This window comes from Xiphophorus hellerii, chromosome 12 (genome assembly GCF_003331165.1).
Source record: "Xiphophorus hellerii strain 12219 chromosome 12, Xiphophorus_hellerii-4.1, whole genome shotgun sequence".
NCBI lineage: Eukaryota > Metazoa > Chordata > Actinopteri > Cyprinodontiformes > Poeciliidae > Xiphophorus > Xiphophorus hellerii.
In genome coordinates, this window is record NC_045683.1 from 30,450,208 (window position 1) to 30,463,837 (window position 13,630).

The window sequence follows — 13,630 nt, forward strand, 5'->3', positions numbered from 1 at the left end:
TCACTGACTTGGCAGAGAAATGGGAGCAGTGGTGTATGGAGCTACCACTGTTACACCTGGTGGCCTTTCCCAGGTGGTACCACACTGAGATTCACAAAGAGTCGCACACTGTACAGTTGCACGTCTACTGTGATGCAAGTGAAAAGGCTTATGGTGCTGTTGCATATCTACCAGGACAAAATGCCCAAGGAGAGACTGTTACCAGTTTTGTAGCCTCCCAGTCACGAGTTGTACCATTAAAGAAAATGACATTACCTCGCTTGGAGCTCATGGCTGCACTTATTGGAGCAAGATTAGGACACAGCCTTCTTAAGCCACTGAACATGGAGAAAAACCAGCTCAACATGTCGATGATCACACTCCACTGGATCCACAGCTCAGCACAGCGATGGAAACCATTTGTGAGCAACAGAGTGGCAGAAATACAAGAGGTGTGGTCCCACTGTGCTGGCAAAATGAACCCATTTGAATGAACCTGCCTTCGAGGTCACCATGCTGAGAGCCTTATTGAGAGCCAGCTGTGGTGGAAGAGACCCTCTTCACTGTCCACAGATGAGAAGGAACTGAACATTTGCAGTGACTATGTAGTGGATGAAGTGAACGCGGAGCTCCGGTCTGGGTATGGGACTGTTGTGAAGCTCACTGGCATTGAGCAAACTGAACCTCTTTTAAACTTAGAAAGGCACAGCAAGCTTAAGACTGTGTTAAGAATCACTGCATGATTAAACCGCTTTGTTACTAACACAAGATCTTGTCTGAAGGACCAGGGAGAGTCAACTACAGAAGAACTTGAAATGTACTGGTTAAAGTTTACACAAGAAAGTTGTTTTAGCTCTGAAATATTGCAGCAAAGGTCAAAGCAGAATGTGAAAGTAGATTCTAAAATCAAAGATTTGAAACCACTCTTAGATGGAAATGGTCCACTAAGTGTTGGTGGAGGACATTTTTTGTTTCTTTCGAAATATTTTATTGTTACTTAGAACATTTTAAAAACATGTTCTAAGATTTTGCAGTTATACAGAAATTTTCCTCTTTTTTTCCCCTTTAATAATAAATACAATTCATCACTTTAAACTAAAAGAAGCTAAGAACAAGGCTATAAAAACAAAGTCTCTGTATGTTAAAAGTGAGTGTCACTTAGTACACTTAGTGAGTCTACTAAGTGTTTGTGGAGGACAATACACCCAGACAGACCTGGAAAATGGGTAGAATCTTAGAGGTCTTTCCAGGCAGGGATGGTCTCATACGTTCATGCAACTTTCGTTCTTCTACTGGTGGCTTGTTATGCAGGTCTATTCAGTTATTGTATCCTTTGGAGGTATTTTAAATACAGATGAACAGTTGGTCATCGGGCGGGACGATGTTGTGACTTCTTTTATATGTTAAGTATAATTTACATGATGATTATTATTAATTGAATTTAACATGATTGTACACAGGAAAAATAGGAGAGTAATTTTTTCGGAGTTAACATCATTTTCATCTAAAAGAGTCCTGTTTATATATTAAAGAGTGAAATCATTTCCATTGGTCAATAGAATCGGAGTAAAAAAATAGAGGAAATTATATCGGAGTAAAACAAGAACACGCCCACTGAAGTTCCTTAAGTTTCGTTTCTTCCACCATCTTGTTATCCTGCAGTGGAAACGGAGGCAACGATTAGCTGTGTGCCAGGTAAGTCCCCAAATGGGTTGTAGATATATTTTACGTGGGGTTTTATGATTTTTTTAATTATTAAGACTAATTATGATGACGTGCTGCTGTATGGTAGTGGGGGAAGGAGGGGTGCAGCGAGGAATTAACATGGTTGGCTAACTAGTTAGCATGTGTGCTTCAGCTAACTTAATTTAGCCGTTTACAACAATGTAAGCAGAAAAAAAACATCAGTGTTGTACAATTCTACGTCCATTATTTTATTTTCACAAGTCAAGGCTGCCGCTATTTTTAAGCTGAGAAACGGAGTTTAAAAGAGGAGCGAGCTGTACTATTGGAGCTAGCTCTGCTAGCATGTGGAGTCAGTATTCCGCCCAGAAAATGGCGCGGGAGGACTATGCTAGTAACTTTTCTTGAACGTAGAGCAACGATTAAAAAAAAAAAAAAAGAATTAAAGTTGTGCTTTGTATGCAAACTGTGTAAGTTGTCAGTAAAACATTTTTGATTTACTATTTTGTCCATAAACCCCGTTTATATCGAGTTGTATGGAGCTGATATGTTTTTTTTCTTCCCGTTTTAGTTGTGGTAATTGGCTAAATTCAAGTAAATCCTGCAACCAAACTGCACAATAAGTTCCCAAGCTTTATTTATTAAATCCTAAGATGGATGTGAGAAAGTTTAACAAAATGATTTTTAAAACCTTCACTTCATCTAGGTTGAGCAAGATTTTACATTGATGTTTGGGGAAGCCATCTCTGCAAAGTTCCTGGAGAAGTGGCCCACTGTCTACAAGCAGAAAGTCCTCAAACAAAGTCGTGGTCTGACAGAGTCTGATGACCTTAAGAACCTTCTTGACAATGCTGAAGGCACAACAGAAGAGGAAAATGGTAAGTTGCAATGACTTATAAAGAAAGTGTTTACTGTAACAGAATTTTATATGAATTGGTTCAATATAAGTGCACCTCCTCCTGCCCTCAGTGTTTGGTAAGCTTACTCTGGAAGTATTAACATCGTTGCAAATAAGAAGTTTTGGTAACTTATGTTTATTTTACTTTTTCTTCTAGGATGGGACATTGACATGTCATCCATTTTGATCCTAGTGCACCTCCTGCCACCGTCACCTCTTGGGCGCAAGAGACCAGGAAAACTCTCAGCCAGACAAGCCAGTGAACATCTTGTGAAGTTTGTCAAGGTAAGGTTACAGTAAAGGGAACATTTATGTTGATCAAAATTCTCTATTTTTCCCTTTTTTTATATATATATTTATTTATTTGTATTTCTTGTGAAGTTGGTCTTAAATTTAATTTCAAGTGACATTTAAAAGATGCTGAAAAGTAATTTGCCGTATCTATTAGAACCCTGTCTTCTTTGAAACCCAAGACTAATCATGTTTTATTTTGTTTTGCCACAGACAGGAACCAGCATCCAGGAGCACCTTGATGGCATCGCAGAAAGCCGTCAACCATACCTGCTTGCAGTAGGGACTCAGAGGAGCGTGATTCACAAGTACTTCATTGTGATTGACAAACATGCCATACCTTGTAAATCACAAGGTTCTCTTGCCTGTTTTGATGAGCTTTTTAAAGCTCACTTTGTGTTCGGCACTTCATATGATCATAATCTGGTCAATGTGTACAACTTTCTGCAGACCGCCATTTATGAGATAGATGTTGAGACAACCAAAGTGAATCCTACGGTTGCAGAGTTGAGGGCTCGGATGCTGCGTTAAATAGTTGTTTTGCTATGATTGTTTCAGTATTGAGTTACAATGTTCTGTTTCATTTGTAAGAAGTACCATACAAATGCTAATTCTCTGACCAAGCACTTAAAAGTTATCCACGGACTTTGCTCTGGTAAGACACTCCGTCTTAAATGTGGTCAGGGAGGTTGTGCTCAAGTTTATGGCACATTTTCTGGGTTCAGAAAGCATCTCAATAAAGCACATGATAAACACACTTCTAATCATGGTGAAGGCCCATCTACAACTGAAGAGACATTTGAAAGTCAAGATTTGCCCTCTATGAGTGCTGCTTCTGATACAGTCCTGCTTCAGAAATCGCTTGTGCATAGTTGTGCAACAACAGTTGCTGAACTTAAAGTAGCAGGTGTAAGTGAAAGAGCAATTAACTATTTGGTCATTTCCCTCGAAGAAATAGTTAATGATATTCAAAATCAAGCAAAAGAATCTGTGAAAAACAGTCTTTCTTTACAAGAACCTGTCAAAAGTGACATTGAGTGCAAAATTGATCAATGTTTTGAGAAAATGGAAAATCCTTTCATGGCATTAAATTCTGAAAGTAAAAGAACTCGTTTTTTGGCAGAGAATTGGGGACGTGTAGACCCAGTAGAATGTGTCCTTGGTTCCAGATTTGATACACTGCGCAGTCGAACCACAGGGGGCTATGATCAGGTTGTTGTTACAGATAAATTTGTTTACATCCCAATTTTGGAAACATTAAAGTTTATTTTCAGGCACCCTAACATAGAGGAGATGATGGCCAAGTCAAATTCAAGTGAAACTCTTAAAGACTTGTCTGATGGAGAACTTTTTAAGAGCCATGCTCTGTTTTCAAAACAAAATCATGCCCTTCAAATTCAGCTTTTCTATGATGATTTTGAAACAGCTAATCCTTTGGGATCAAAAAGGGGAATACATAAATTGGGAGCTGTATATTTCACACTGCAAAATTTTTCTCCTAAGTACAATTCTGCTCTACACAATATTCACTTAGTCTCTCTGTTTCATGCGCAGGACATTAAAACTTATGGCTTCTCTAAGATACTTGATCCGATTGTGGAGGATGTTAAAATCCTGGAGAGGGATGGAATTACTGTTCCTCTGTATGATGAGCCAGTACGTGGAACTATTGTCCAAGTTACTGGTGACAACCTTGGTCTTCACTGTCTGTTTGGTTTTGTAGAGTCATTTAGTGCCAGATACTGTTGCCGCTTTTGTCTTGTTGAGAAAGAGGACTTTCAGACAGAGTTTACAGAGGACTCACCCAAGATTGTTATGCGAACTCAGGCACTTCATGCTGAACATTGTCAGAAAATGGAGGCAAATCCCAGACTTCCATATGTTATGGGTGTTAAAAAGTCATGCATTCTAAATTCATTGCAGTACTTCAGTACATGTGAAAACTTCTCAGTTGATATTATGCATGATATCTTGGAAGGAGTGGCACAATATGAAATGAAGCTGATTTTATTGCATGTAATTGACCAGTATACAACATTAAAGGATGTAGACAGGAGAATAAGGAGCTTTAACTATGGGTACATGGAACAAACCACCTACAGTGAAGTTGTTAGAGGACTCAAATGACTTGGGGTTAAATGCCATCCAGCCCTGGTGTCTACTACGCAACCTACCACTCATCTTTGGAGACTTAGTTTGTCCACATGATCAGCACTGGTATTTGCTGCAGCTGTTGCTTCATATAGTGAATATTGTTTTTTCACCAGTGTTATCAAAAGGTATTACTATTTTCTTGAAACACCTGATTGCCGAACATCACAGGTTATTCAAACATTTGTTTCCACAAAAGAAGCTGCTACCGAAGCATCATTTCATGGTGCATTATCCTACATGTATTCTCAAAACAGGCCCAATTCTACATAGCTAGTGCATGCGGTACGAAGCTAAACACAATTTCTTTAAAAAACAGTTGAAAAGTTTCAAAAATGTTACAAAAACCCTGGCATTAAAGCATCAAAGTCACATTGCTTTCAGTTGGCATACATTTGACCCCAAAAGACTGACCATTGGACCAGGTAAAATGGTGCCTTTAAATGCACTGGACTGGGGCTGTGAGATAGCAGAGACTCTTCAGTTACCAATCAACACCAAGGTATTAAATGTTAAATGGGCCAAACATCATGGAAATATGTATCGTGCAGATTTAGTTGTTTGTAAAGAAGTTTTTTGTGAAATGCCAGTTTTCCATAAGATCTACAATGTTGTTGTGAAAGATGAGAGGTTACTGTTTGTTACATTTGCTCTGCAAACAGTGTGTCTGAATGAGCATTTCAGTGCTTTTCAAGTTTTGTATACAAGAGACGGACCTCATGTTATTTATGTAGAAGAGCTTTACTGTTACAGAGCTTTTGATTTACAGGTGTCATACAGTCATGAAGATGCAAATGTTTATATTGTTCCATAATGTTTCCTGTGAATAAAAATGGCTGTTCAAATACTGATTTCTGGTCTTTGCATTGTACTCTTACAAACTCAGCTGTGTATTATAGCTATAAAACAATTGCTTAGTGAGTGAAATAAAGTTAAATTTGGCACTGTTTTAGAATTTAATTAAATGTTTAACTGCACAATATGGAATTAAATTAAATTAGGAGTAAAATTTTATACTATTAAGAGCACAATTTTACACTATATGGAATAAAATGTTATTCTATTTTGTGTAAAATTTCTTTTTAGTTAGACTAAAATTTTTCTCTACTTAGAATAGAATGTAATTCTCTTTAGAGTAAATTATATTCCACTTGGAGTTAAAATACGGTAGAGTACTTTTTCTTTTAAACAACTTGGAGTAAATTCTCTTGGCATTGATTAAAATTTTTGCACTAAATGGTGTTGATTTTAATCTGTAATTTCAACTCTTCCATGAGAGTAAATTTTACTCTATTTAGACTGGGACCAAATGTTGTCTTTTTTAGAGTAAAATTTTTTTCAAATTGAGTATATTTTAATCTGGAAATTTTACTGTGTATATAATTACAAAAGCTGAAGTGAAACATGTTTAAGTGCGAGGCATGATTTATTTGGATAGAGGAAGTCTTTTATTTTGTAGAAAGCTTAACAGGATCTGGTTCTGTATTTTGTCATGTCTTGCTTCTATTGATTTTGGTTGCTAGGTAACGAACAGCTGTTGCCGTTATCAGCTGTCACCAACTGAACAGAAATGTTCAGGAAAAGACATCCGAGCCTCCGCCTTGATTAAAGAAACTTTCACTCCCTAACAATAAGGTCTTATTCTCTTCAACTGGCTGTTTATTGAATGTAACTGTTTAAAAGTCTGTTAAAATAACTGCATAGTTATCTATGTGGGAATAGATATCTGTAATTTAAATGCAAGCTAAGGTAGGACTGTCTGGACTGGCTTCAGTCCAGACATGAGGCTGTTTTTTATTATTATTTTATAAAGATTGTTAGACTTTCTGTCAGTACACGGACCGGATTCTCATTTGGAAGGTTTGCAAATGAGGAGACTGCTAGAGAAACCCTGAGAGCGCGCGAGTGACAAAAGCAGCGGCTCATTATCACCACAATCCAGACAGACTGTAAAACTTACCAAGCTAATGATAACCAAGTTTGATGGAGAAATAAGCCAATGGCAGGAATTCAGGTCAAAGTAGGAATCAGCTATTCACAGAAATGAAGGACTGTGTAGGACAAGTTCACTAACCTGAGATCCTACCTGACTGGAGCAGCTGCTCGGACTATGGGCTCTTTGCACCTGCCGCGCTGACGTCACAACCGCATGCGCAAATGCGGCTCTCTTTTTTCCGCTTTGAGTTACCATGACAGCTAGAAAGGACAAAGTCTTATTTCAGACGCAAATACAACAATACTATGAACATTGCTGTCTTCCTAATATAATGGGCTTTTAAGTTTTCATGGATTTCCAAGGGGTCCTGAATTAAGAAGACGGTGGCTTGTAAATATTCGTCGCTACCAGTTAAAGCTAACGCCGCACAGCAAAGTTTACAGCCTTCACTTCACTCCGGATCAGCTTCTTCAGCCTAAAGAAGAAGGTAAAGGAGCCTCCTGTGTTATTTCCATGGAATCACTTCTGTATTCAGCCTGAAAGAGCGAGAGTACGGAACAAGAGAGCAGACCAGAGCCAGACAGCCGAGCAACTGATCCGCCTGTACACACTGCTGTAAACACTGTGCTGCTTCACAAGAAGCATGCAAAACTAATAAAGCGAAATAACACGGAGACCTTAAGGAACACGGACATATTTTTCTAAAAGCAACAACTCTGAACCTGAACAGTCAGCTGAACTAGAACTCTGACACCAGAGCTGCTCTACTGTTAAGCTATGGGCTTGTTGTTCCTCAGGCTTCAGAAGCAAAAAGCCTGAACCGTAAAATCCCCGTTACTTGGTCTCTGACACTAACGACAATAAATGCACGTAATATACTTGAAAACAAGGTAAAAACATTGTCCGTTAGAATGGATGAAAAATGTTTAGATACTTAAATAGCACATTTTTACAAGAAAAATGTCTAGCATAAGCTAAAGCTAATGTTAGCCACAAAGTTTAAAGAAAGTAAAACTCACCTTCGTATCTGTGTATAAGGAGGCGAACATCTTAAAAACTTTCTCCAGCTTACTTGTCGGGGCTTCGGATCGATGTACATCATTAACTGTTACCGTGGACAAGCCCTGCAGACGCCCAGTGTAAAGAGCCTTTTTCAACAGATCGGAAAAGATGAGCAGCTTTTCCCCGAACGCGGAAGCTGAGGTGCAAAGAGCCCATTGCAGGTGTGGAGGGGCCAGTGTGATCAAACTGGGCAACATGAATTTCAGACCACTATTTTAGTAAAGATAGCAATAACTCTACTTGAAGAGTTACCTTTAAGGCACACAGACCTGCTACAAATGAGGCTTGAGACAATCTCACCCAATTCAATAATTTGACTTATTGCACGATTGTTTTCAGTTTAATCAAAAATATACTAATTTAAAACCACTCACACATTAAAAGAACAGTTATGGCTCAACTCAGATGGCAGTGCAAATCAGGGTAGTGACCTAAAAAAAAAAACACAGCAAACGAAGCAGCAAGAATAAGAGAAAATCGTGCACCAAACTAGAAATAGTACCACCACCTGTAGAGTCCACCAGCAACACCGCGAGCTGGTCGTTCCTGTCAAAATAAAGGAAAAGGAAATGACATTCAAATTACATTCATTAATTCACAATTTTACAGTTCAGTCCAAGACAAATCAAACAGCAGCAGTTCAAATTAAGGATCCGTCCTGGGACGAACCGCTAAGCCGCCCAGAGCAGCACTAGAACAATCAGTCCGAGCGGGTCACAAACCAGCCCGAATTAGCAACGCTGGACAAGTGACAGGAGCCAGCTTTACGCTGACCAGGACGGCGGGCATGAGGCCAACAACCAGGGCGACAGGTAGGCAGCCGACAACAGATAACCAAGGTGACAGGCGGACCGCCAGCCAGGGACAAGCAGGACAACAATGCAAACAGCAGCGTCTATCAAACATAAATGTCAGAAATGGAATCTGGAAGCATACAAAAGATGAGCATTTCACTTACCACTGAGCTCTCTCTCTCTATATATATATATACTGTATATAATTAAATACAGTATATATACTGTATATATATATAACAGGAAGGGGAATCAGGCAGCTTGTATGAGCCGCCTGGACATACAAGTAAAGCTGAGCTAAAGCTATGCTAACAAACATTGAGAGTGTGGGAAGCTTCTTACCACATGTAGGATCGAAAGTTTTCAAAAGCCTGGGGAATACAATCATTTAGGTTGGGTCAAGCAATTAGTTTCAAAAGAAGCATTAAATGGCTGTCGACTGGTTTCTGCCGGGTGAGTAGTGAATTCTGCTATTTTAAGTCAGTCTACGATAACGATGCTATCGCTAACAACAAACTAACCCATGTTATTTCTATGAGCTTGGATCCGCCGGTAAATAATTTATTTAGTTTTTGTAAACCCAAATTCATGCTGGAGTTGTACGTTAATGTTGAGTCGTTGTAGGACTCTGGATTCAGGTCCAATGTAGGCCAACTATTCGGACCGATCTACAGAAACCCCATTTTCGAGTCTGTTCGTGGCATGAGGAATGTGACCTTGAACGTGGAGGTCACATTCAAGGTCTTGAATGTGACCTTCAAGACTACCAAAGATTCTTTGAAGCTTTGACAACTTCATCCTATGAAGGAAAACAAACAATAGATGTATTAAGTTCCTATTTCAGAATTTAGATCTCAGATTTGATTTTGGACTGCAGTTTTGTCACCTGAAAATTGTAGCATGAGAGCAAATGTTTAGTGTACCACACAGAGCCTGTCAGGAATGCTAAGGCTAGTAAGCATTGCTACCGATAACTGCAGATAAACAGTTTTCCTGGAGTAGTAAGTTGTTTTGCCTCCATTAGCATATTGAGCAGCGCGTACATGAGGATGATTGACAGCACTAACACCCTCCTATTGGCTCTGATTGGTTGTTGCAACTCACTACAGGTCGAGGAGATTGATTTTTTCTCACAGATTATCTGAGTCATACGCTGAATAAAGACAACAGGTGGTTCAACTTAACAAACGCAAGTTAATTAGTTGCAAGTAATCAAGTTAAGTTTATCCAAGTAAGAACATTAAAGTAGAACAAACGTAAATAAAGTAAGTATGACAAACTTAATTTGATTACATGTAACAAATTAACCTAAGTTGGCGCTCCGTTCTGGGTTTTTTTCAGTGTACCGTACCACTACGGACATAGTGACAGTCTTAACAAGTATGTAATAACTTTTTTCCTTTTTTGTAAAGTTACATACTGCAGCTTTAAGAGCACATTCTTCAACATGTGGGAACAGATTTATAAGGCTAGTTTATGATTATGAGGTACTGTAACACAGCAGGAAACAAATATTCATTCAACTACACATACGGGGGTTATTTCTGGATGTGCAAATGTTCATTCCTGTGCGTTTGTTCTATACGTAAACAAGAATTTTCCAGCCGGTTCGCTCGACATGTCTGTTATTAAGACTTTGCGAGTTTGCGAAAGGTTTGACGGACAGCCGCTCGCTGGGGATGGGGAGTGTCATTTAAACGGTTTTAATATGTACATGGTAAGACGCCCTCAGTGGCTGCTGAATAGCCTCCTGACCTTCTGAGATGGGCAGCAACACATGACTTCCATGCCAAAGCGTCGACCAGACAGGCCCGCACTCCCAGCCATTCCAATTACGGACATTAGCAAGCAGTGAGAGGAAGCTAATTTGACAAGCTGAGATGATGCCCATTCATATCCACCCCGCTTCGGTGGCCCAGGGTAAATATTTCCCCAAGCTCAGTATAAATAGAAAGACAATATTTGAACAGCTGAGAGGAGAGACAGACTGGGTGAGGAGGAAAGAGAGGAACCAGAGAGGAGATCTTAATCCTTTATGTATACACTCAATACATATTCATAAAGCGGCCGCTCTTTAAGGTGAAACCGGAGATGTGCTGCGAGGAGAACGACGTGCCGACAGATGCAAGGGAACTTTTCTGGAGTGAACGACAACTGTTGTTGAAGCTGGATTTCTGGTGTTTGGACTGAAGGAAGCTTGGGGATATTGGGCTTAATAAGGAAGCAGAGAGCGGCTGAGCTCAAAGTTGATCTTTCATTATCAGTCACTGCACTTTTTCTAGAAACACAGTAGACGGAGGGGATCGGGAGGAGGATCTGATTCCATCAGACCATTTCTGAAGATTTTGAAAAGGATAACAACTTCACTTTGGTGACTTTTTGGTTGAAGTCTCGTAATATAGCTGGAAGTTTACGAGAAAAAAAGAAACTTAACTTCGTCTTCTGTGACAACAGTTAATGCGTCCCGTCGCTCCAGCCAATCAGTCTCAGTTAAGGAAACATGAGCTTGATGGGAATGTTATGAAACCAAAGGTCCTATCCTCATACCAGCGCTAAATGAAAAATACCCACAAATTTGGACTTTTTATGTCAAAATACAAGCTGACAGTGATAGAAGTACATTTCAACCAGCCTGACAGTAGCATAACCAGTGTGTGTGGTGCTGTTGTTTCATGGCTCCGGACTTGCTGGAAGGTTACGAGCAGTTCATATGCAGTCTTTGGTGGATTACTCTCTTTGTGACTTAATTTGTGATAAATCCAAATGTGTTTGGAGGTTGAAGGTAGCAGCAAATCTGAGAGGAGCCGTGAACAAAAGCCTTAATGGGGAAGTATGATGTAAAATCAACCTTTAGAGCTTTCCACCATGTTATAATGTTATTCCCTCATCAAAAGCATACCTGGAGTGTTGCCGTAATTCTTTCATGAATGTTTCAGACGTCCTTTAATCTCCATGGCAACCATTCAGCTCTGCAAAACACGTGGTTGGACCTAGCTCCGCCTTCGAAGTGCAGCTCTTCCAGTTTCCAAGCTTTCGTCTCACAGAACGTCTCTCCCCTGCGACTCCCCCCCTCAGCTCCTTCAGACTAGCCAGCAGCAATTAGCAAACACCTGGTGGAACATTTGCTGAGCTCATTATATGAAGCGCTCAGTGAAGCACTGGTAGAATCCTTGTTTAAGGATTTATAGAGGAGCCATGTTGTGATGACTTGCTGAAGGCGGAGTTTCAGAAAGAGCAGGAGTTTTTAACGTTTCAAGGAAATAAATTATGAAGTCAAATTTCTTTTAGGTCATATTTGATATATGTGGCATTTTTATAACAACTGAAGTCAACATAGTTACTTGATTGTGCTATAAAATGGCCTTATGTGACATTGTACTGCATGCCTTTTGAAATCTGAACATACTGAGATCTAGTCATGTGATCATGCAGGAAGAACATAACACATGCAACGATTTACACTAGAATTTATTCACATACATTTTCTCTCCATCAATTGTCCAGTTGTTTTTCTTTAAGAGAAACAACTGGTCAGAACAATGATTATCGTTCCCTTGGGATCACCATTGATTCTGCTAATCACCCCATTTGCCCCTTTCTTAATGATCCATGCCCTCTTCCTGTCACTGCAGACCACGATCGATCTGCATTTGGGTGGCAGAATCTTGAAGATGAAACACACCTAAAGAAAACAAATAGATGTTTGCACATGTGTCACCCTTACAGCAGAAGAGTCCGTTTCTTGGTGACAGAAAAAGGAGAGGGAGAGAAAAAAATATTTGATTCAATGAGAACCAGAACCAAACATGGAGAAGCAGCGTTCAGCTTCTAAGCACCACAAATCTGGAACAAACTTCCAGACAACTGCAGAACTGCTGAAACACTGAGTTGGTTAAATGAAGGCTGAAAGCCCAGCAGTTCAGAGTTGGCCTTGAACCATAATAACTGGAATATTAACCAACATAGTCATGTTGTCATATTGATGATTTTAACAGACATCACTTGACAAAATGTTATGTCTGTTAGTAGTTTTCACAACTGCTACTATATGATGTGTTTATGATTTTTCTAATGAAAACACTGAACTGCTTTGAACTGCTGAAATGTGCTGTAGTGTCAGGATTCAGGTTGGAGTGAGGGTTCTTTCCGGAGACGAGCTACGCGGAGGAGTTTGACAGCCTGACGCACCTGCATCGGATCCTGGTAACCAGCGGCAGGCTTCTTAAGAAGCGGTGGAACCACCAGTCTTCGCTCGATGGTTACCACTTGTTGGTCAGACTCAGCCCTAAGTTCTTGCATAGTCCACGTTAAGTATTGTCCAGTCATTTTATCCTCTTCCTCTCTGTTACCTCTCAGACCTTGATCCCGCTTCCCGGAGCCAAGCCTGGAACATCACCGGTCAGGCGCGTCTCGCTGGTTGGCACCTCCAAGCCGTTCCAATCCGCTGCAGCCCGGGACCCCCGAACCTACCTGGACTCCCGTTTCCTCCTGACGTCCTCCAGTCTCCATTCTCTAACAATCGTTTGCCTGAATTAAAACAAACCCTCTTAAACGTAAAGTCTGTTCTTCTGTGCGCACCTGCATGTGGGCAAGGAAATTAAAATCCAACATGACATGTAGAAATAAACTTAATTGACTGATTGAGAACTGAACGTAGAAAGAGGCTAGAATCCAAGAAGATGCTTAATTTGAGATTCAGTGACCCCCAAACTGACACACAACCACTGATCCACGCACACGTAAATTAAATTCACCTGTTCTTCATCCTGATAAGTTCCAAAACTGGATTTTTAAAGCCTTTACGGATCAGTGGAACATCAAAACCATCATACGTAA

General features: G+C 39.9%; 1 protein-coding gene and 1 long non-coding RNA gene across 4 annotated transcripts; both read left to right on the forward strand.

The window, feature by feature from the left end:
* Positions 1–1,498: 1,498 nt before the first annotated feature.
* Positions 1,499–5,685, forward strand: LOC116729094 (uncharacterized). Of its 3 annotated transcripts, none has more exons than XM_032577431.1 (4): positions 1,499–1,674; positions 2,369–2,540; positions 2,718–2,845; positions 3,065–5,685. In XM_032577431.1, exon 4 carries the CDS (start codon positions 3,422–3,424, stop codon positions 4,976–4,978), a length of 1,557 nt encoding a protein of 518 aa, XP_032433322.1. In that variant the 5' UTR covers positions 1,499–1,674; positions 2,369–2,540; positions 2,718–2,845; positions 3,065–3,421; the 3' UTR covers positions 4,979–5,685. The 3 variants fall into 3 exon arrangements, with proteins under 3 accessions (XP_032433322.1, XP_032433321.1, XP_032433323.1); XM_032577432.1 differs by having other exon boundaries at positions 1,531–1,674; positions 3,065–5,681; XM_032577430.1 differs by having other exon boundaries at positions 2,369–2,845.
* A 7,234-nt stretch (positions 5,686–12,919) lies between these two features.
* LOC116729095 (uncharacterized) lies at positions 12,920–13,409 on the forward strand. The gene is made up of 2 exons (XR_004341066.1): positions 12,920–13,066; positions 13,151–13,409. It is a non-coding gene; the product is annotated as an uncharacterized LOC116729095 (long non-coding RNA).
* The last annotated feature ends 221 nt before the right edge of the window (positions 13,410–13,630 follow it).

Coding starts and splice junctions, on each gene's coding strand:
- LOC116729094 (XM_032577430.1), top strand. CDS start 3,422: ATGTTCTGTTTCATTTGTAAGAAGTACCATACAAATGCTAATTCTCTG.